This window comes from Rhopalosiphum maidis, chromosome 1 (genome assembly GCF_003676215.2).
Source record: "Rhopalosiphum maidis isolate BTI-1 chromosome 1, ASM367621v3, whole genome shotgun sequence".
Classification (NCBI taxonomy): Eukaryota; Metazoa; Arthropoda; class Insecta; order Hemiptera; family Aphididae; genus Rhopalosiphum; species Rhopalosiphum maidis.
In genome coordinates, this window is record NC_040877.1 from 7651696 (window position 1) to 7674653 (window position 22958).

Consider the following 22958-nt stretch of genomic DNA (forward strand, 5'->3'; position numbering starts at 1 on the left):
TTAATAATTGTTTGTTTTGATATTGTATTTTGATTACGGCGCATAATAATATTATAAATATAACAAAACTATACAGTTAAAAAAATTTAGGTTAAGTGAAATTCGTTAAATTGTGTTATTAAGAATAATATTTTAAAATTAAATTAGGTATTCTAAGATTAAGATTCATGAATAGGATTCTTATGAAAACTATTTCTATCTTATGCAAAATGAATTTGTAATTTGGTTTGCAACGTGCACGATTAAAGAATAAAAATACGTAAAAGTCATAATCAACTTAGCCTTGATCATTTTAAATCACTTCGGTTGATATTTAAATATTTTGAAGAACAAATAAATACACCAAACACTATAGTATAATATACTTAATAGGACTTACACTAATAGATTTATGTTATTTAATAAGACTTTCTCTTAATCCTGCGACATGACTCGAATTGATAATAAGTTCATAACTTTATAAGTAAATGAAGTGTTATCAGCGCGTGTTTTCATCATCATGTTATTCATAATTATGTCACAATATTAATCTAAATTATCAAATGTATCAATCGTTCAATAATTATACATATCGTAAATTGCCTTTGTTTTAATTTTACTATGTAAGTCATAAGTGAAATTGAAATACGTAAACTCGTATGATCAATATCGTTATAGTTTTATGGCTCGGAGTGTGAACATTTTTTAGCTGATAATGTTATTATACGATATTTAAATATAAATACAATTTAACGAAAAAAACATTTCTGAAACGTTGAGAGCTTTCAGCTTTGTATATTAGTATTCAACGCAACCATCTGGCTGATACATAAATTCAAAATATAACGCTGTGAAAATAACTGTATTGTGTCAAAATAAAAATAAATATAAAAATAAAAATAAAAAATAACAATATTAAAACCATATTAGTGTATGATAATACTAGTAATAATATTTACTCAACTAGTAGACCTATGAACAAGTAACTCACAACTGTTATGTTTGGTTTAGGCACTGGAAGGGTTTGAATAAAATAAAAACCATTACTGTTTACTGATAGTAAAACTTAGACTTACCCCTCCGGTTATACTATGACCGATTCCCGAAGCACTAGCCAATTCGACCATTGGGCAGCTTGGACGGTGTTCTTCTTCGTGGAATTTCGGTTGGTATGGTTCAAGCATGCGAATTTTGCCCCATCGGTTGAAGAACAATGCGATGGCCGCCACCCATAGTATCATTACACATATGACAATGAACGCCTCTTCGGTCCGTATTACAATTGGACCTAAAACACGATTGTTTCCCGATTGTCATTACTCGGTGTTATTTATTACTATTTGTTTATGTATACTAAATACGATTAGACTGTTGAAAAACTGTGTCATTCTATTTATTTATTCTGATTTTAAGGTCTAAATTTTACTTGAATATGTATAACGAATAACATAACATAAGCCAAGTGGGAAGTAGATCTATCATGGAAAGTATTATGAAATATGTTTTATTATAAATAAAAAATATATATGATTAAACCTTCACAATCAATAATAAATTATCTACCAGAAATGTATTAGTGAAAAAATTAATATGGCTTGTAAAAATTGCTTATTTATTTCCCCCGCATAATAAACCAGTTAAGTATTTATTATATTATCAAAAACCCAGCTATTCTGTTCAGCTAGAAAACGAAATTAAATACTTTTTTTATATACTATTCCAGATGCATTACCTAGGAATAAATTAGAAAAAAATATTTTAACATACGATATCTATACCGTTTTGTGAAATAAATATATTATAATAAGATATTTTTAAAACTATATACCTATTCAAATTACCACTTGGTAGAGTTAAAGATCTTATTTATGATATTATTGTATTCAATTAACGGCTATCATTAAATATTTTAAAATGTATAATGTAAACGATCATTTTTTGGATAGTAATAGAAATAATATAAGACAATCAATATTTTTTTTATATGTAATTTTAAAATAACATTCTCAACAGTTTATAAGAGACATCGGAGTTCAAACTTATAAAGCTTTATCTTTAATTTATATTAGTTAAACTTGAATAAATATTAATATTTATTTGTATATTTAGTATTATAATAATTACTAACTACAATTAATTTGTTTCAAAAAACATAACTATTGCATTTTTGTAACTGTTAGTTGTCAATTGTACAATTGATAACCAAATGGTTGTTGTGGTAACCATGACAATAATCATTAAAACATTGTTTTGGTATCAAATACAATATGAACACGCATGTTCTACTGTTCTAGTGCTCTAGAGTAATATTATTATAAACTTATATTATTAGTTCATATTATACAATTTAAAATATCAACACAAGTAACGGTTTCTTAAACTAGTTGTGTGCGTTTCGTGTATATTTGGTCTTTGGTTTTCTTTATATCAGTCGGTTAGATTATAATGATATGTCGATACTTTTGAATAAATGGACACATAAGTCTAATTGATAAAAAGACATCTTAAAAGTGTTTATTTATTTTTCATCAATTAGTATACCTGATCCGATGAATTAAATGATAAATATTTTATATATTATTACTGTGTGAAATATTAGAGTTATCTATTTTAGATGTCGAGCGTTGTCAAGGAAACTATTGTCTTCATATTATTATGATGTATATTACCTTAATGAAACTTGTTCTAGAAATTTATACAACCCCATTTATCGTTTGTAAAGTGGACTAAAACAAAACTTTATACCTTGACTCAAACATTGACCTGAAAGAACCAAACTGTTTAACAATAATAAATATTTAAACCAAATTTAAAAAATAATAGTTAATTTTGTATGATAAAAATGGAGTGTTTCTTTATTATATTTTAGCCTCTAGGCAATCTATAGTGAAACGCATGATTAGGTATTGTAAGTGTTTAAAATTCATTCGGCACTTCATTCGAGTCAAATTGTTATTATTTATGTAACGTTCTAATAACTAATAAAAATAATATTAATTTTATTATGTACATTGCTTGGTTATATAAATGAAACTTAAGTTCACAAAAAATCCTAAACTGTAGTTTTCTTTATTTGTATACCTATTATGTTATGTATATTATATAATAGAGAATATTGAGATACAATAAATGTCAACAGTTATCTTTAGAGACATTTTTGATATAATATAAGATCCGTGACATTAAAATATATTTGTGTGACTCTCCGGAAATGTATACATTTTTTGTCAGGTAATTTCCTATTGACTATGAAAAATACTGATGAGTCAAAGCAAAAAAAAATCAAAAGAAAATTTGAAATATATTAAATATAAAGTAAAAATCAAATGCTTTTTATACAATTTCATGTTGTGCTAAATGATGATAGGTAACTCTATATATACTAGTATATTTTTAAATTCAATAGAAACCTGTACTGAACTTGGAAATTATATTTTTGTAAATGTATTTGTTTATAGTTCAATTTTTGTAATACTGTACAAATATTAAGTATGTTGACTAAATTAATTAAATACAAAAATGAATAAAAAATAACACGATTCAGAGTTAATTATTAGTGTTATTGTTTTAATTCATAAGTTGAATGTTATGAAATTATTTTACATGAAGACTAGAGTGATGATAATTATTATAATCCAATAATTGGAGAAAAAAAATATTTATCGATTCAAAAAATTATTCTCAACAAATGTATAATTAAAATACTGGAAAAACAAATGAAAAATAATAAATTATATCGAGTATTAATTTTGAATAAATGTCCATAAACTATATATTATACTAAGATGAGAGATTATCGACATATAAAACATGATAATTTTTAAATTACATGAGTACTGAAATTATCTATTCCGTGATAGATTTAACCACTGTACTGTTCAACACTGAAAACTTTTGAGACTATCATGAGAGATAAATCGAGAAACTTTGAGTTTAATCATTATAACTATATAAGAATGACTAGGTAGTTCTTTGAGGCTACCACCGAGTACAATGACTACAAACTACCATTTACCTATGTGCAACTCGCAAAGCAATGGCACATTTGAACGTAGATATCCGCACAATATATCATTAGACGGATACGAGAATATGAGAAATAAACACCGTATGAAAGCACTTAATATATATGTATATAATATATATATATATATATATATATTAACATATTAACGAACGAATATACTCCTTTGTATATTATAGGAATACATTCATCGAGGTATATACCTATATTTATATATATACATATATAAGACATATATTATGTGTTTGTATCTATTTCGTGCACCAAACTATTATTCAAAATTTTACTCTGATAATAATAAACTAACTACATATGCAAAGTATTTGATTTGTATTTACCTTATTATAATATAGCGCCAGAATATATTATATTGAATGTATGCAATTGAAAATTGAAATGTATTAATATTAACAAATATGTATACGTTGATGTAAATATTTTAATTATAAACGGTTAGATTTCATAAATATATTGTAAAATGTAACTAAAATATAGACAATTATTTAGCACGGTGAAAACATATCTCTAAAAATTTAAATATAATAATGTTATAGAAAATATTTAGGTTTGTCATACTAACCAGGGGCGCTGAACTCGGACTTTTTTGTGAAACAAAATCAAACATTTTTGTTCGAATTAGGTTAAGTTAGACGCCTACCCAATTTATATGATAAATCCATTTAATAAGTGAAAAATCGCTTCATATGACATACGAGTTTGGCGCCACTGATACTAACCATCAAAATGCTTATAATACTTCATCTTAATTTAAAAAATATTAAATTTAAACATGATCAATTTAGGTGTAAGGTGTTTTTTTATGATTGAGATTAATTGCTTGTGTAAATAAAAAGTTTCGCAGTTTTGATGTAAAATATTTATAAAGTATCGCGGATGGTTAAACTAAATTAAAATTTCAAAAGGATTTTATACAGATTAATTTAAACATGATATTATATATTATTTTAAAAATCATCACTAAAAATGGATGCTTATTACTTCATTATAACTTGATGTATAAATAGCCAGTAATCTACATTAATTACTTAGATTATAACAAATATTAATGAACTAATACGATAAATTGGATAAAATCCAACACGTAATACAATTAATCAATCGATGTTATCTACAAAACACTTTTGATTAAATAATATTATCTCTTATAAAATGTTATTTTAGTTGAAAAATTTTAAACCATATATCTTTTGAATTTATTTAAAAAATTAAATTAGTTTTTTATCTCATAAACCAATTAATTAAAGTATTACATTAAAAATGCAAACCCTATCATTAAATTAGTTGGGCATACATCATAACGTTATCACAAATAACTAATAGTTCAAAATAATATATCATTTCAGTGTCTATAGATACATTTTAATACAGAATTATGTGCTAAACTGCAATATCCATGTGATTAGACTTAAGCAATGTATATTAACCTTTATTGGAATAAACTTTAATGTGAACTTAACAATATATTTGCTTAGCCAAAATTTGTTCAAACTATTAAAATAAAGAAAAAAGTGATAATTAACATAAATAATTATCCGCGGTAAAGCTTCTGCTTTACCGCTAAAATCAAGTTATAATTTACTTATATATCATGAGTCAATGATTGTACGTATAAAAATATTTATCTAATAAAATAGATTTATAGAATATTGAATGCAATACATTATAATAAGATTTATTTATTTCTTCACGATTTTAAATAAATAAAACATCAACAGAATTTAAATATTGTTATACAAATAAAGAACATTGAAATACCGATAAATTATCTACAAAAAATTGTGTTCATTATAATTCAATAGGTACTTAAAAGTTAATATTTTGTTTTTAATTTAATAAGTATCAAATCATGTATATATTTTATTGATTATATTCCGATTAAAGTTGTATTCTCTTAAAAAAAAAAAAAAAAACTGTTTCATTATTGTAACTATTGGTTCTTAATAAAAGTAATAAATTGAAAATTAGGGCATTGTATGATATTCCACGCACAGTAAGATTTCCTCGAGATTTTGATTTATTCATCATGGCGTAACAACGTCAATCACTGAGAAACGCATTTTTAAAGTTTTCACCAAATATAGGTATACGTTTCTTACCGATCTAATCAGCGTTGCACTATAAAAGATAATCCTGCTTCTTGCTGACAAAACTGAAAACAATAATGGAATCTCGTCGCACAAATAAAAATCGATAGTTCAATTAAACAAAGTAGTCTTGTCCTCTCATCATATTATAATAATAATAATAATAATAATAATATGCTGAATGTTTTCCCATCTCATTATACGCGCTGCGTCATCGTCTTTGGTATACTGTTATGCATCAATAGAGAGCAAAAGGACGTTGTTTATAATATAATTATTGTATGCAAATGTTTCTGCACTAGAAACCGTACAATAACAATTGCTCATGGCTAAGATTCGATTCGATGAAAAAAAATAAAAATAATTGCATATAATTGATAACCATAATACTTATATTTATTACCACTTCAAATTGCATATTAACACTATATAGTTGCGATCATTTTAATCAAACATAATTAATTTGAACAACACTGCACTCGAATGTATATATCTATTCATTTTTTTTTTTTTTTTAACCGTATAGGAGTGTAACATAATATTTATGATATAACATTGATCGTAATACCGTTTAACAACGTGCTTAAGGACCTAAAGAAATGGATTCGGTCACGGGAAAACAATATGTAGGTATATGCATACCGTATGTTATTGACCAAACTACAGTTAAAGTGTACGGTAAAAAATATTACTTTCATTTTATTCTACTCGGAGCGTGCACGAAGCACGTGCACTTTAAGTACTCACCTCCGGTTCCGGTGGGTATCATTTCCGAAGGTACGGTGGACGTCTCTTCGGTCTCTTCGACGCCCAACACCTGGTTGGACGTAGGTGTATCCAACCACGGAGTTCCATCGTCCGGATATGGCGTATCACCGTAATTCAGCTCCGTGTTATTGACATTATCCACCATTTTATGTTTAAATCATATCCCTGAAACGATAAACTTGTTATTCACTTATATATAGTGCCGGAGTATATTTTCTACCTGAGACAAAGTATAAAATTAGCTCCTTTTCATAATTTAGCCCCCCTCTATTATGCCACAGTTACTCTCTAGAAAAAATAAATGGACAAACAAAAATTATTTTTAGGTAATTTAACAGTTTACACCCTCCAATAGTGACTCTGTATGCTGTATAGTGTATGTATACATGCATATATATTATATAATATACTACAGAGGACAAATCATAGAATAATAAAAATGAATGACTTATGAATACGCGAATCACTGTTCAATTTTTAAATAATATTATCATTAAAGACTAAGAGCTTAAATGTTTATATCTTTCCTGTTATTCGTTATATCTTAAAGGTAATTAAACAATAATATTGTCTTCGTGTTTAGTAGTTACGGTCCGGGATAGAAGTGATGATTTACATCAAATGTTGTGCTATGTAGTGGAAAATTATCTCTTCAAGAGGAAAATTATATTCTTTCACTGTGTGTGTGTAATTTTATCCAGTCGTTTATTTCTTAACAGTAAATTATTCAGTCCTGTGGTAAATGTTTTATTTTCATTTAAACAAAATCACTTTTTTCGTATCCTTAAATCTAAAATGAACAATCACGACGGCACTTTTAATCTCATAAACTTCATTTAAAGAATACCTTAAAAAACCACAATATTCAACATATATATAGAAAATGTCATGTTTATTTTACTGAAAAAAAATAAAAACACATAAATAACTATTACCAAAAATAAAAACCATTTAAAATTTGCGGTATTATCTATCTTCGATGTTTTTTTTAATATACATAAACTACGGTTTTATTAACTAATACATAAAATAAAAACTATTTAACAATATACAAAACAATTTTTTTTAGTATATTTCATAGCTTTTAAGTGTCAACATAAATTTTCTATTATTTATTTAAAAAAAAAATTAATACTAAGATTTGTTATGTAGATCTTTCAATTTTTCACCTTTATGCGTTTGCTACCGATTTTCACCAAGAAACCGAAATTAGCTTCATAATATCACTATTTGCATGTTAAATCTATAGATTAATTTATATGGGTATCTGACAGAAAGCACAGACACATGTGTGCGTGGATGGTAGTTTCGGCTTTTGAAATACGCGAAGGGTTTCGGTGCTATGAATACAACATGAATATGATATTATTCGATCGTCGAAAGTTTACCCGTTGTCACTGAATTTGTTATAGCACAAAGTAGCCACTACGAAAATCCCTTTTTGGTTAATACCACACGTTGACCCATATAACTAGGATTACGCGTCGATGATATTGTGTATTAGTATTTTACCAAAATATAGTTCTTAAACAATTCTCGGTTTCGATTAACAGTGAATTTTCAAAATATCCATAACTAGTTATAACTCTGCTAAAAAAATCGAATCTATACTCCTTGATTACTCTTAAAATTATACGATTAACTAAAAATTGTTAATCGTATCCGACATATATGTATATAATTATAAAAGATAAAAATGATGCTGTATTTTTTTCCGCTGTAATAATTTAATTTTCTTCAAATCGCCCTTTTTTTTCTCTCATGTCTTGAGAATATAAATACTTTTCATCAAATCATCGTTGTTGTGATTAATTTGTCACATTTCTCTTTTTTGTCAAAAATATAAGTTTTAAGTTGATTAATAACAATAATATAATTAGATAAAAATTATATCATTTTTGTTCTAATTATTATAAGTATAATAAATTCAATTTGTTTGTCTACAATTAATTAACCTATTGTATAACTAATAAAAATATTAATTACTGGTTTTAATATAATAAATAATAAAATATAGCGTTTAGAAATAGAAAATAGAATAATCCATCATTGTTTCCGTTCAATTTTTTTTTTTTTTTGTGCAAGAAAACGTTATCATTTAAATTTAACACACGTTCATTATAGTAACTTATTCAATTGTGAGGTACATTAGATAATATTACTATATGACAGAGTGACTTACCCGGTGTTTTATCTTCTATCTTTTTTTAAATTATTAAAGTAAAATACAACAAAACATTGACTTAACATCAGAATAAGCAAAATTTTAATAAACATATTTTATTGGAAAAAAAAATATCAATACCATGAAATTAAATATGCCTTTCATGAACTATTTGAAGATAAAATACTAGTCAATCGTTATGCACACTATTTTTAAAGACATTCAGCGCCATAAACCAGTGGTCCTCAACTCATGGCCCATCGTGTCTTTATTGTAGGCCCGCAAACACATTTTAAGTAAATCATATGTATTTAATAATGTTTGTATTACAAATTAGCCCATGAGATTTAAAAAATAATAATAGATCACCCGCTGCCTATAAAATTTAATAGAAAACATTGTGATTTTCTAAAAGACAGAGTTATTGTTTTCTATAAATTTTGATCCATAAATTGGTAGTACACGAAATTAAGTTATTAACGTTGGAATATTATAACGAAAAATCCATCATGAGTACGAAAAAAAAGTTATATACAACCAATAAACATTTCAAAGTTGTTAATTATTGTTTTAAAAATTAAGTTTAAATTATGTTAATAATATAATTTTTAACTGTATACAAAAAAAAGATTACATCGAAGTATTTGTTATTTTTTAAGAGGTTTATGTTTTTTCACAAGAAGCTCTTTGCTGTTAAGTTTATTTTTTATATAATGTAAGAAGATTAATTATTAGTGCTTGGCAAGACGATGTATTAAATGATAAAGACGTTTAAAAACGATTAAGTATTCAAATTAAAATTGATTCTTTACTGAGAAAAAAAAAATATAATGTTTTAATTCAAAATCAAAACTAATGCCTTTATGATAGTATACAGAAGGAGTACGATTAAACATATCGTTATTGTAATTAAGTACAGTAAGTACTCATATAATATAAAGTATGTCTTAACAATGCGCCATCATTATTTTTAAAAATAATAACTTAAATCAAAATTTTGTTTTTGGAAAGTTTAAAATGAAGGAAATTGTGTATTACCCTTATTTCTTTCGTCCTTATGTTTATTGGATAAGCTACCTACAACTTTTAATTTTATAAATGTCAACATCATATTATTCATCTCCTGGATTCTGAAGTGAAATATTTGTAGACATTTGTTGATATACCTACAACTATATATTAAATAAAAATAGAGTATTATTTTTTCTTATGTAGGTAAAAGCATTTAAACTTTAGATGATTCAAATAGTATACCACAAATTGTTTGTTTCATCTCTTACAAAGTTATTACTTCACTTCTCTTATCTGAACTCAATTGCTTATTAATAAATAACAACATAGTTTTTTTAATGTCTAACAATTATTTGCCTTATGATTCATATAATTAAAAGTTCTTACATTTTAAGACCTCTAAAGGGTCTTTATTTTTTTTTCAATAACTGTAATTCTATAATAATAATGGGTGCACCAATTTTCTGATGACGTTAGTGTTAAGCGAGCGAATCCATTACTAGTTCCTGGATGTTTGACTAATAGTCACTGACTACCTGTGAATTTAATCGACCTAATTAGATTTTAGATAAATAGTGTTTAGATGTATCTCTTCTAACTTAAAAATAATTATATCTTAAAGTCTTAAGCTCTAAAAATATTCATAATGTTTTATTTTGTCGCTCCTTGTAACCTGTTTGTATTATGTATACAAAAATAAATTTAAATATAATATGTACTTTATGCCCGCTGGGCATTTATAAATAAATAAATTATAGCTATCGGAGTAATGGAAATTAATTTTACTATGCTATATAATGTATAATGTTATATCTTATATTAATATATAATAAATCATAATGGCTCTCTGTTCAAGTAAAAAATGAGTGCTCTAGTACTAAACATGTACAAAAAAATAAATAATAATATCATGAATCGTTATATTGTTTGTTACCCCGCTTTCAAACATTTTAATTGAATCGAATCACTAGGTACAGTTTAAAAATGAACAATTATTCAATATATGTTAGCATGATTTAAAACAATAATATATAGTATTTAGTTAATTATAGGCACAATGAAAACAATATATTTGTTTTTAATTATAAATGTTCGATAAAATGGTTGTACATTTTTATTTTTATTTTAAATTATTACGTTTAATAACACAATTGAACAACATAATTTCAATGAAATAATAAATATATTTAAACGAACAAATTAAATCGTTTGGAATTTAATGATTGTCTAAAATGTCGTTCAATTGGTTGAGGGAGACGTGAATATGATTGCAAATTAAATGTAAACATAACAACGAATTACAGTAAAAAACAATGTACCATAAAAATAATGTGTTATGTCTGTGCATTTATAGTCTTGGAGGCGTGAAACCTTGAGAACCAAATAGATGGCGGTAGAAAAATTCAGAGATAATATAAGAAATTAGTTTATTATTTTAATGTTTGTCAATTAAAATAATCGTATAGTTTTCTTTTATTCAAAATATATTTAGTTGAAACAAGACAGTACAGTCGAATTGCTTGAAATTATATATTTATTATATTACATTTCGTTTATAACATACTACAATTTTATTTTATTTTTATTGATTTTCTTATATTGGCGTTGATCGTTGATGGTGAATGATTACTAAAAAAAAATATTTTTTTTTCTTAGCTCTTTACTTTCTGACTCAGATAAACGAGATTTTGACATTGATAGATTGATTGTGAATATGGTTTAAATGTTTTGGACTTTTTTTAGGAATTTAGAGTATAATGCTTAATATATTTTATATTTCTACTATGTCCTATATGAATAAAATGATGTACTAAACAACAAAGATGTTATGTTTATAAATATTACACTCCAACATAGATTACCATTTTATTTTTTTAAATAAAACAGTGACTTAGTTTATTAGTTGGCTTGTAATTCAACTAAATACAACCTTAAAATTTGTGAGTTACCGTATTTTTATATGTAATAAAGCTTTAAATATATTACATTATAATACATATAATATTAATTTTGAGGCAGACAGCATTTATTGTAAGTCTATAACATCAGTTGAATCACCATTGAAGATAATCGATTTCAAACTGTGATTCATCTAAGAAACAGTTTTCATGGTTATTAAAGCTGTGGAATTATACTATGGAAATATAAATTTAACATAAGATCCGCAAATTATAAATTATTAACTAAAGGAAATAAATACATTATAGATTAAGCGTTAATACTGCAATAATGAAGTAGAAAAATGATTTTATATGTTATTATTCATTATTTTTAGTAATTATAAATGCTAAATATGTATTTTAAATGTTCTTTATTTTGAAGTTAATTATGACGTTATCTATTATGAACTATGGTCCAACTAAAGTTATAATAACAACAATAACCAATAATAATAACAAATAGTATCAACTATTTTATCTGTATGTTATATGTTTTATAACTTTTAAATCATAAATATTATTCTTCTAGTAAATGCAGTATATTTTACCATTGAAATGTTGTTTTTAACTATGTACATTTTGTTAACATTAAAATTAAATATACTTCTTAATTAAGAAAAACGTAATAAATCAACTTTAATTATTCTGATTAATTCATATATATTATAAAGTCTAACATAATACTTTATAAATCTCTCACTATAGCTTGTCAGAATCACTGTAATATATTTTGCAAACATTAAAATATTTTTAAAACACCCCAATCACTGTACGGAAAATTAAAAGAAAAACATAAATCATAACTAAAATCACTATTTATAAAGCCATCAAAAAAACAAAATATCAAAAAAGAAAAAATTTTACTAAATGTTCTACCTATGCAGTATAATATCAAAATGTGTTTGATTTATCTTATTACTTAATTAAAAAAAAATGTGTACAATTTAATAATACTAAAATATATATATATATAGATAGATCTTAAATTGTATAGATTATGTATGATCTTTTATCTTTTAAAAATTCATAAATTATTTTTCATTGAGTATTTAAGTTATTTAACTTTGAAGAAAAGATTGTAGACAGCCAAGTGACAAACGCGATAAAATATATTGATACAATTAGTATTGTTTCTAATGTGTAATAATTTGTGTGTTTAACATAATATTATATAATAAATGACTGAACAAATTATATTAAATTCTTAATCCTTGGTTGTACAACATATTTGAAACGTGTGCCAATCTCCGTTCAAATAAATAATAACTTGCAAGCATGTCTATTAAAAATACAATACATTTCTCGTTTCAGTTAGAATTTGAAATTTTTAAACAATAATCTGAGTTAGGTTTAACTGACACAATTTAATATTTATAAGTCATTTTCAATTACATTTTCATACAACACTCGTTATTGATTTTCAAAGTCACGACATAATAATATATAATGGTAAGCGGAAACGGCACTACTATTCGCTTAAATTATAACATGTGAAATTTAACGAGACCTTCTGATGAACTTCACGATGTACTGTGTAAACATTTCTTTTTTTTTTAGTTATTCCTCTTTATATTTTTCAGCCATTCACTTCATCGCGCGCAGCTCGGCGACATTGCTAACGACAATACATTTGCCAACTTACCGCCGCCGTGAATGGCGGGGCAAGGGAAAACAAATTCGGAACGCTGACAATCATAATCCACGCGTGTTCTCCGGCAAAATTAATATCTACGATTAGCGGGGCGCGTAGATCGAGATACGTTTGCGGCGGAATTTCGGTGTGCGTTTCGTTTTCAACGCGTACAGAATGTTTAAAAAAAAAAAGAAGCTAACTACAGAACTAATAAATAAACTATAATGTCGTGTAATACACCTGCGCGTATATTAATGTTTCACGGTGAGCCTCGAAGCCGGCGGGCGGCGTAGCTTTTGTATAAATCAAAACCGGTAAAGGTTGGCCCCGCGGAGGAACGCGAAGGAAAAAAATCGCTCGTCAGAAAACTGTAGTACGTGCCGTTATGCGACGGGGCGGTAAGACGTACGTCGGCCGACGGCGATGGGCCATATGACGGTGTGAGGCGGAGGGACGTCTTGGACGAACGCCACGTGTGCTGTACGCGTACACACATTATATATATATATATATATATTATATATATCAACGAAAAACGTTTGTCATACGAGTCGGATTGCACGCGCGCGGAGAGACGATGTGTCGAGCGGGCGGGTTGTAGTGGGAATAAGTTTCGTGTACGCGCGGCGATAGTGGTATAGGTTTAACGTCAAGTCTCATCCTCTTCTCATACGCAAAAGTACAATGGATACGGCACTATCTTCCGCTACCTATGAAAAGAAAAAAAAAATGCCCGTGTTTTTGTTTTTATTATTATTTTTATACGAAATTCGATAATACTTGAAGTTCTCGTCGGTTTTACGTAATTTCAAATGCGCAGTTACCTATGTGTGACGTGTTTTCCGTAGCACTCGCCGCTATACGAAAAAATAAGACACGCATGAAATAGGTATAATAGTTCCGAGAAACGAAACAATATAATTTGTATAATTTTATACTATTAAGCTAACAATATTAATTATTACTACACAAATATGTTGGTATAATTCGATACAATATTATAATATATTGATCGATAAGCGCGCGCGCATACAAGTTTTCGTGTTGTGTGTGTAGTGTTTCCGGGTATATACATCGATAACAGCCGCGTGTCATACGTAAATCATTAACTTATAATTACTTTCATGTATAGAATTATTCATGAAGTATTATCGAAAGTAACTAGAATATATTATTATAATGGTGAAAAGTGTAGACTTATGATTATTATTGAGAATACCTATAGTGAACTAACTTCCGGTGAAAGTTGAAAAAAAAACAATCCACACATTCAATGAATTATCTCAAAATGCTACGTCATTAAAATTCAAAATGTAAATCATTTACACAAATTGTGATTTTATACTGATTTATACAATTTTAGTGTAAATATAGTTGTTTTAAATCATTGTATAATTCGTATACGGAATGGTCACATTCATACGAGATTTTTGAAAACTCAAATCCCAAAAGAAATACTATAATGATTTATACTGTACTACCCTAAAAAGAGAAAATACAATGTTGTACTACATATCAAAACTTTGAATAAGTTTAGAGGATTAAAACTATCCTTAAAATATAATATATTATACAATTTAGTTTTAATATATTAGTATATTTTTTTTCGTGATTATTTTATAATTAAAAGGCTTATAAGGTGAAATGATCAATTAGTATTCAAAAATATTTACAAACAATCTATTAGTATAAAAAATGAACAAATAAATTAAAAGTTCTTTTTATTATTAAATATTTATGAATATTCAATACGATATTTCTACATCAATTATGTATTATGCACAACTCATCATCTATTAAAGTAGTAAACATATTAACATTATAATGGCCCACCATTGATTAAATAAAATCCATAATATGTATCGTTGTCTATGTTTATTAACTAAACAAAAGTTAACAATACAACAAAAGTAAAATCATGTAGATAAATTTAAATTTAAATTTAGTTGTATTTTAATAATAGTATAATATACAAAACGTGTATTTTGTATATACATTGATTAACTGACTAAGTAATAGATTTTTATTGAATAGTGGTGAGGTACAGCGTTTTATTTTATTGTTATAGCAATTTATGAGTTTGGGAATATTGTTGTAATACAAAATAAAAACCGTTCAAAAGACTAACATTTACCCATAGAAACCGTAGATAATTATTATTGGATAAATTGGTTCAACTACTATACGTAAACATAAATTAGGTACATAGTCACAATATTGCTTAATAGTTTATTTATATATTACATTTGTTATTCAGAAGACATAATAAATCCAACACAATATAACATAGAATAGATAACATAATAACAAAGTTATACTTTCAATACCTAAAATGTTTTCTGATTAATATGTACCTACAGTATTTATCATTTAGCTTTAAAAAAACCGTACCATCGTATCTTATGAAAATTATTTTGGTTATGTATAAATATATACTTCGTTTTAGGTTAATCAAGCAAAAATAAAAATTAGGTTTTTTGATGTTCGCTCTAATAGATATAAAAAATAAACTAAAAGTAAAATGTATATGTTTACAGTACTATAGAAAACAACTGTCGTTACAAAAAACTGAGTATTTTATCTAAAACTACAGATAAAAGAACTAAAAAAAATGTCACCAAAAGCATTTCATTAGCAACAAAAAACACAAATTATTAATTAAATTTTTTTTCATTACAGAACGAATAAATGTTTATTTATATATATGTATATATTTTGAATAGTTACATCGATCCTTAATTAAAAATAATTATGTCACTCCTTAATACTTTAAATAATTATAGAGATCATTATAACATGAACCATACTCGTATTAAATACGTAATAATATTTTGATATCTTTTAATAACTTATCTATAATACTATAGTTGCATACACTATAAACATTTATTTAATACATTTATATTAACTACAAGTGTAAGAGCAGTAATCGAATGTCAACCGACACATAAACACCCAGAGGAAAACCAAGGATACGATGAGTAGGTGGGATGAGCAAGGATCTGGAAATACTGTAAGTGACAAATTGTATATATAAAATCTAGAAGCAGAACAATTGGAGAACAGTGATAGTAGTGGCCAAACTTCGTACAGAATTGTGAAACCGAAGAAAAAGAGGAAAAAATTAAAAAAAGTCAAGGAAATTGTAGACAGTGTCTGTCACGAACACAAATAAAAAATATCTAAATAATTTCATTACATTAATTATTATATTATAGTTATTAAGACACGTTGAAATAGAACACATTTAAGAATTAAGTTCAAAATATAATTTATTAAATTTAATGTGAACGGAATGATATTTATAACTTTAAAACTAATACCAAATTTAAGTCTTACACTTAAATCATTTAATTTTTAAAATTATTAAACTATTAATAAAATCTTACTCAATGAACTACATAGAAAAACTAGAACTAAAAATCGAACTATATTATTCTATAAACATGCATGATAGAATATTTATTTTAAACTAATAGATATAAATTAAAAATAATATTAATTGCAAATAAAATTTTGTTTTATAAAAAAAACTTTTATTTGAGTTAATATATAAAAACTTACAAGCGTGTAAAATATTGACTTGTTTTATACTTCAAAAAGTTTATTTATATCTATTTTATTTATTTTTTTAACTCGATATGGCTAATAGGTAATTTCTATTTACACTAACTAATCATTACACTTTATTTTTAAATTTTTTCTTTCAGAATACATATTGATCATACAGCAGTTATGAAATTTAATATACTTTTGGAAGCTTTGTACTGTATTTAAGATGTGTCTCTAAGTTTTTCCATTTCCCCTTAAGGCTGTAGAGAGTTATATCGGAGTAAACAAACAACACGCAGTGGCTTACTTTTAAAATAAAATACTAACCTGATACAATTTAACGATTTAAGCTTTAGAAGTATATTATGACGAGTTTGTGACATAAACAATATAGGTACTAACAATTTTTATACTACCACTACCATTTCAAAATAAAAACATTACAATCAAATAAAATGATTAATTTTTTATTCATTATTTGTTTTAACGACATACTTTAATTTAATGTCTAATATTTTAACGTACTACATTATCTATTTAAATTTCTGAAAGATGTTATCAATGTATTTAATATTTTTAATATTGATGCTTACAATAAAAATACAAACAGAGTACATATCATTAAAAATACCAAAATAAAAAAGTTTAAGAGTACTGAATAGTCTAAGAAATATACAAATACATATCAAATAGAGTATATTGAATAAAACATCAATATGTATTCTTAAAATAAAAATGGTATTTTTGAGGAATGAAAAGAATTATATACTTTTTTAATGATGCTTTAAGTTGGTTATTGTGCTATGTATTTTTACTTCTTCATACATCATATTATATATTATATAGATATATAAACACAATAAACATATATGACATACATTCATTTATATGTTACTTATGAATCGACGTCATAATAACAACCACGTGTTTTTATAGATCCCTTTTACCAATCTCAAAATGTATTCAATCATATTTATTATTATTATTTTGCAGTTAAAATAAAATAAGTACTGATTAAGCATTTTTTGTTTTATTTGTTTTTAAATATGTTTTTATATTATACTAAACAGTGTACATATAAATATGAAACAAAATTAAACAACACTTTATACTGTAAGCATTAAATTATTTAAAGTTTATGTGTTAAGGTGGATTATACAAATTATATTTATGACATTTTAGTTGGTGTCTTCTTAAATAGAAGTATTCAAACAGAGATTTTGAGAAATAGTTTTCTAGTACTCAAAACTGCACAATAAAGAAAATATATTTAAAAGACTGTATTAAAGGATCATATTATGTAATAATAAAATATTTTTTATTTTACAATAAATATTTACGACGATTTATCATTTTTGCAAAAATGTCGTACATTGAAAAAATTAAAGAAAGTCTACTTACAATAAAAAAATATAAATACATACTTAAATTAAAAACATTATTTTTTTTAATACATTTTTCAACCCACTCATTTTTACATCGGCTATAGACTCTAGACTCATAAAAAACGAATACAATAATTTACAATTGAAGTCCTATTCGTTGTCTTTCTGTGAAAACGTTTTCAACAATAATAAGTAATTTTAAAATGTTTACTATTACTTGGAAATTGAATTTAAATAGAATTTTTAAGAAGTAGTTTTTGGATTTTTTTCTTTTATTACTTATTAGAAAAAAATAAAAAAACTGTACTATAATATCTTAAGATTTTTATATTATTTTATTCAATTCCATAATAATTACTAATTTTTGAACAGTAATTTCTAACGAATCCCTGAAGATTTTCACTTCGAACCATCATTTTTTCCTATACCAACCAACCTAGCCATTTACCTTTGTACTTAACATGACAAAAATAAAATATTTTATTATTTTATTGACATATCGAATGTTATTTGTGTGTTTTTCGCTACTGAACATTGAAAAAAAAAACTATGATAATTGTTGATTTATTGACGATTTTATATTTATATTTTTATTTTCATTGTTCATGAGTTATTATAGATAGATTAATTTATCGTGCTTAGAAGGCCAAGAACACGTATTGAAAGAAGAATTTCCAATGCTGATGCAATGTATAATCAAAGTACAAAGGCAACAATAAAATCAACTAAACATTTTAAAAAACTTGAGAGCCTGTTTGCATACCACTGGAACACGACAAACAAATATTATAGTTCTCAACTATACTTTCAACTGTCGTCTAAATCTTGACTGTTTGAGAGCGCCCGCAATTAAAATAAAATAAATGATAAAAGTATACGCTTTATGAAGGGCTAAAAAGTGGAGTGATGGGACTCCTTAATATTCTCTGAACTGATGAAAAAGTGGTTCTGCCTCGATTGGAATATCTACCAAGCCTAATTAAAAGTGTAAGTGTGGATACACATCCTGAGTATATACATTTTCTCGATAATTTCACATGGTACGATGGTTTCTGCCAAATGATATCTTTCAGTGTTAAAGAGACTAAAGGAAGAAATTTCATGCCCACGGTTAAAATTCGCGGACAAGTGTATCGTAGACAAGGTCGTTTATTATACAAACCGGAAAATAATTCTAAGTTATTGCAAATATACGTATTTTGTGTTTCAATATTAAATAAAACATCATATAGATCAAATATAATTTCGAATTTAAAAATAAGCTACATTGAATCGTTGAAAAATGTTTTGATCCAAAGTTTCAAAATTCGCATATTAAACAAGGGCTCAATAAGAATTGTTTTGCCCACGAAAAACGACTATAATTTTATTTATATACTCATACTAATATCGTCATTGGTTATGGAAAAAAATTGTTTATTTATACATTTATACAATACGGTATTGGTATCAAATATATATTGGTATATTGGTTAAATCTACCAATTTAAAGTCACGTTTGACACAAATTTGTACAGTTATTATCACATTATGTTATTTTATGAACGTCTTGGTTAACAGTCTTTACTCCACAGTAATACATAAGTTTTAAATTAATATTTGTAATTTATTACTAAATAATATCACGTTGCAACATTTGAATATGTATGAGAAAGTGTTGTGCTCTTTTAAATGTTGTGTTAACATCATTGCACTAGGTGTATTAAATAACAAATTGAATATAGTTGTGTAATATAATGAGTCATAAAAGGTATCGTTTTTAACGCGCAGCGGATGCACGAAAACAGAAAATTAAATATTATATAAAATAATTATAAGTTTCGTGGATAAAATCATAAAAAAATGAATAAGTCATACATTTTAATTCATAAGTATTATTTAAACCAAACGAATAATAATAAGCAAAGCCGATAGTTTAACTAATGATAGAATGATAGTGACAACTTTAATAATTACTTTTGTGAACAATCAAAAATTGTACAATGCGATGTAATTATACAACAATTTATCAATGTATACTAATATTATTATATTATTTGATGAATAATTAGATTTTCTTTATGATTATTTAATTGATTAATTATAAAATAAATGGATGAATAATTATAATATCATACTATTATATTAGGACACATACAATTATAGCATTTTTTGAAGCATAATAGTATTAATACTTGATCAACCGCACACGTAATTACTTATCTAAACATTATAACATTGTCTATTTTTTAATAATAATATAAATGAAAGCAATTCAAATTGGTTAATTTAGTAATTTATGTAATATTTCGATGACATTTATTTCAGTTTTAGTTGTCCAAATATCACGTTGCATTTTCTTTTAATCGATTTTTTTTAATATTATAAAATGTAGTTAAAATAATAATAATTTACAATAATAAATTATTATCAATAACATTTTTTACAAGTATTTAATAATTGTAAACAGCATAAAGTTTAATTTTAACAATAGTAGTACATAATATTATAATAACGTATAGTTATAGAATAAACATATATTTTTGATAAACCCACTAAAGTGTAAATATTACAATTACAATTTGTACCTACATATTTTAGTAGGTATTTATATTTATTTGTGCATTTTAAGCATACATATTAAATTTAATACAATATGAATTTTATGCTTTTTATTTGTATATAGGTATGAAATATTTTAGATTATATTTTAATTTAATATAAAATTGAGTTGAGATATTCAATACACATTCATTTTTCTACAACTATAAATGTCATAATAGTTGCAAATTTGTTCGTAGTTGTTCAATTATTTAGACATTTTCAATAATAGAAACGTTTATAACTTATTAAGTGATTTTAGTAATAATATCAATAGACAACATTTAAAATTAAGCGCCTAACCATTTACATACGTAGAATTCATTGAAAAATCATTGAATATATTATGAAATTTGACCAAAATATACAGAGATCAGTTAACCACACTAAGTTCTTAATTATTATGTATATTACTATCAAAACATCGAAATAAAAAAATAATGTATAAGATTATTCAACAATTCTTTATGGTGATTTTTAAATTTCATTGAATAATTAAGTTTTCAATTTTTTTTAACTTTATTAAAATATCCAAAACAAGTTTTTTAAGACGGCGTTTTGTATATGCAATTTTAAGACAATGTATACAATAGTGGTAACCAATTCAATAATAATGTTATGTCGCATAGAGTATTGTAAAAATAAATGCTAAAAATTATAATTTTATAGTTTTAGAATACGCCGTTATGTATAACTTATCAAATAATTACATAACATCAATGCGCTAGTAAAATATTATTACATTCCTATGTACATTGTTACAAAAAGTCTCAAATCTCAAATCATTTTAAAACTTTGCTTGAGTAGAAAATTCACCACATCCATAACACATATAAATAAAATATCTGAATTTAAAAAATTTAGATTTTTATTATTTTTGCTTTAAATTAATCAACAAGTATTTAAAAATTTTATCAATTATAAGCCTATAATTTGGTAAAGTCACCTGTACAGAAATTTATTATGAATAGAAAATAATTTTTTTATCAGTAACTAAATCGTTTAAATAAATACTTAGAGTGAATAATATTGATGCATGTTACAAATGACCTTGTGTTCTTCATCTTAGTTGATCAGACATAATTTATTTTCCGATATATAATGATGTAAAAATGTTTAGTTAAAATTTTACAATAACTGTCAGAATATGATATATTATAATATATTTTATATTTTTTTAGTAAATCCATAACGTTTATGTCAATTATTTTCTGATCATTTTTTCATGTACTATTCTTCATAAAAAAAAAAAAAAACATCAACATTATGTTCATTTATAGAAATTAAAAAAAAAAGCAAAAACAACATGACGTAGAAAGAAATTAATTAAATTATTTTGACTGAAATATTTCCTTTTAAATTTATTAAATTATACAATATTCAAGAACTGAACCATTTCCGTCAAGTTGGACGGCAGCAAAACGATTCGAATATGAAAAGGACTTGCATTTTTTCTACCTCACCTCGATAATGTAACATGTTTAGAGGTGTATAGATGATATTATATAATATTTATTTGGTTTTAATAGATTTAGCGATTTAAGCTGAATCGTGGTTAGATTCCAAACTGCACTAGACAAATGGTTAATCTTATGATTGAAGTTCGAGCATACATTATAATATCAGAGTATAGTAAACAAAACAAACGTGTTCAGTGTTCACACACTAATGGTTAATATTGTACTGAATATTTTGAGATTTAGACATACCCTACCAAGATAATAATTTATATATTATCCATGAGTCGGGGATTAAAACTTTGAGTGCCTACTTAAATGAGTATATGATTTTCAATAGGGAACAATTTTCGATGATGA

The 22958-nt window shown here is 25.1% G+C and overlaps 1 protein-coding gene across 1 annotated transcript in view; it reads right to left on the minus strand.

Annotated features, from left to right (window-relative positions):
* LOC113549427 overlaps nt 1–22958 on the minus strand; it is a 69771-nt gene that overhangs the window by 18522 nt on the left and 28291 nt on the right. The window contains exons 2-3 of the mRNA XM_026950715.1: nt 6856–7041; nt 1056–1267 (exon numbers count right to left, since the gene is read on the minus strand). Coding sequence (XP_026806516.1) covers nt 1056–1267; nt 6856–7021 — 378 coding nt within the window. The 5' untranslated portion in view covers nt 7022–7041. The remainder of the gene's footprint in view (nt 1–1055; nt 1268–6855; nt 7042–22958) is intronic.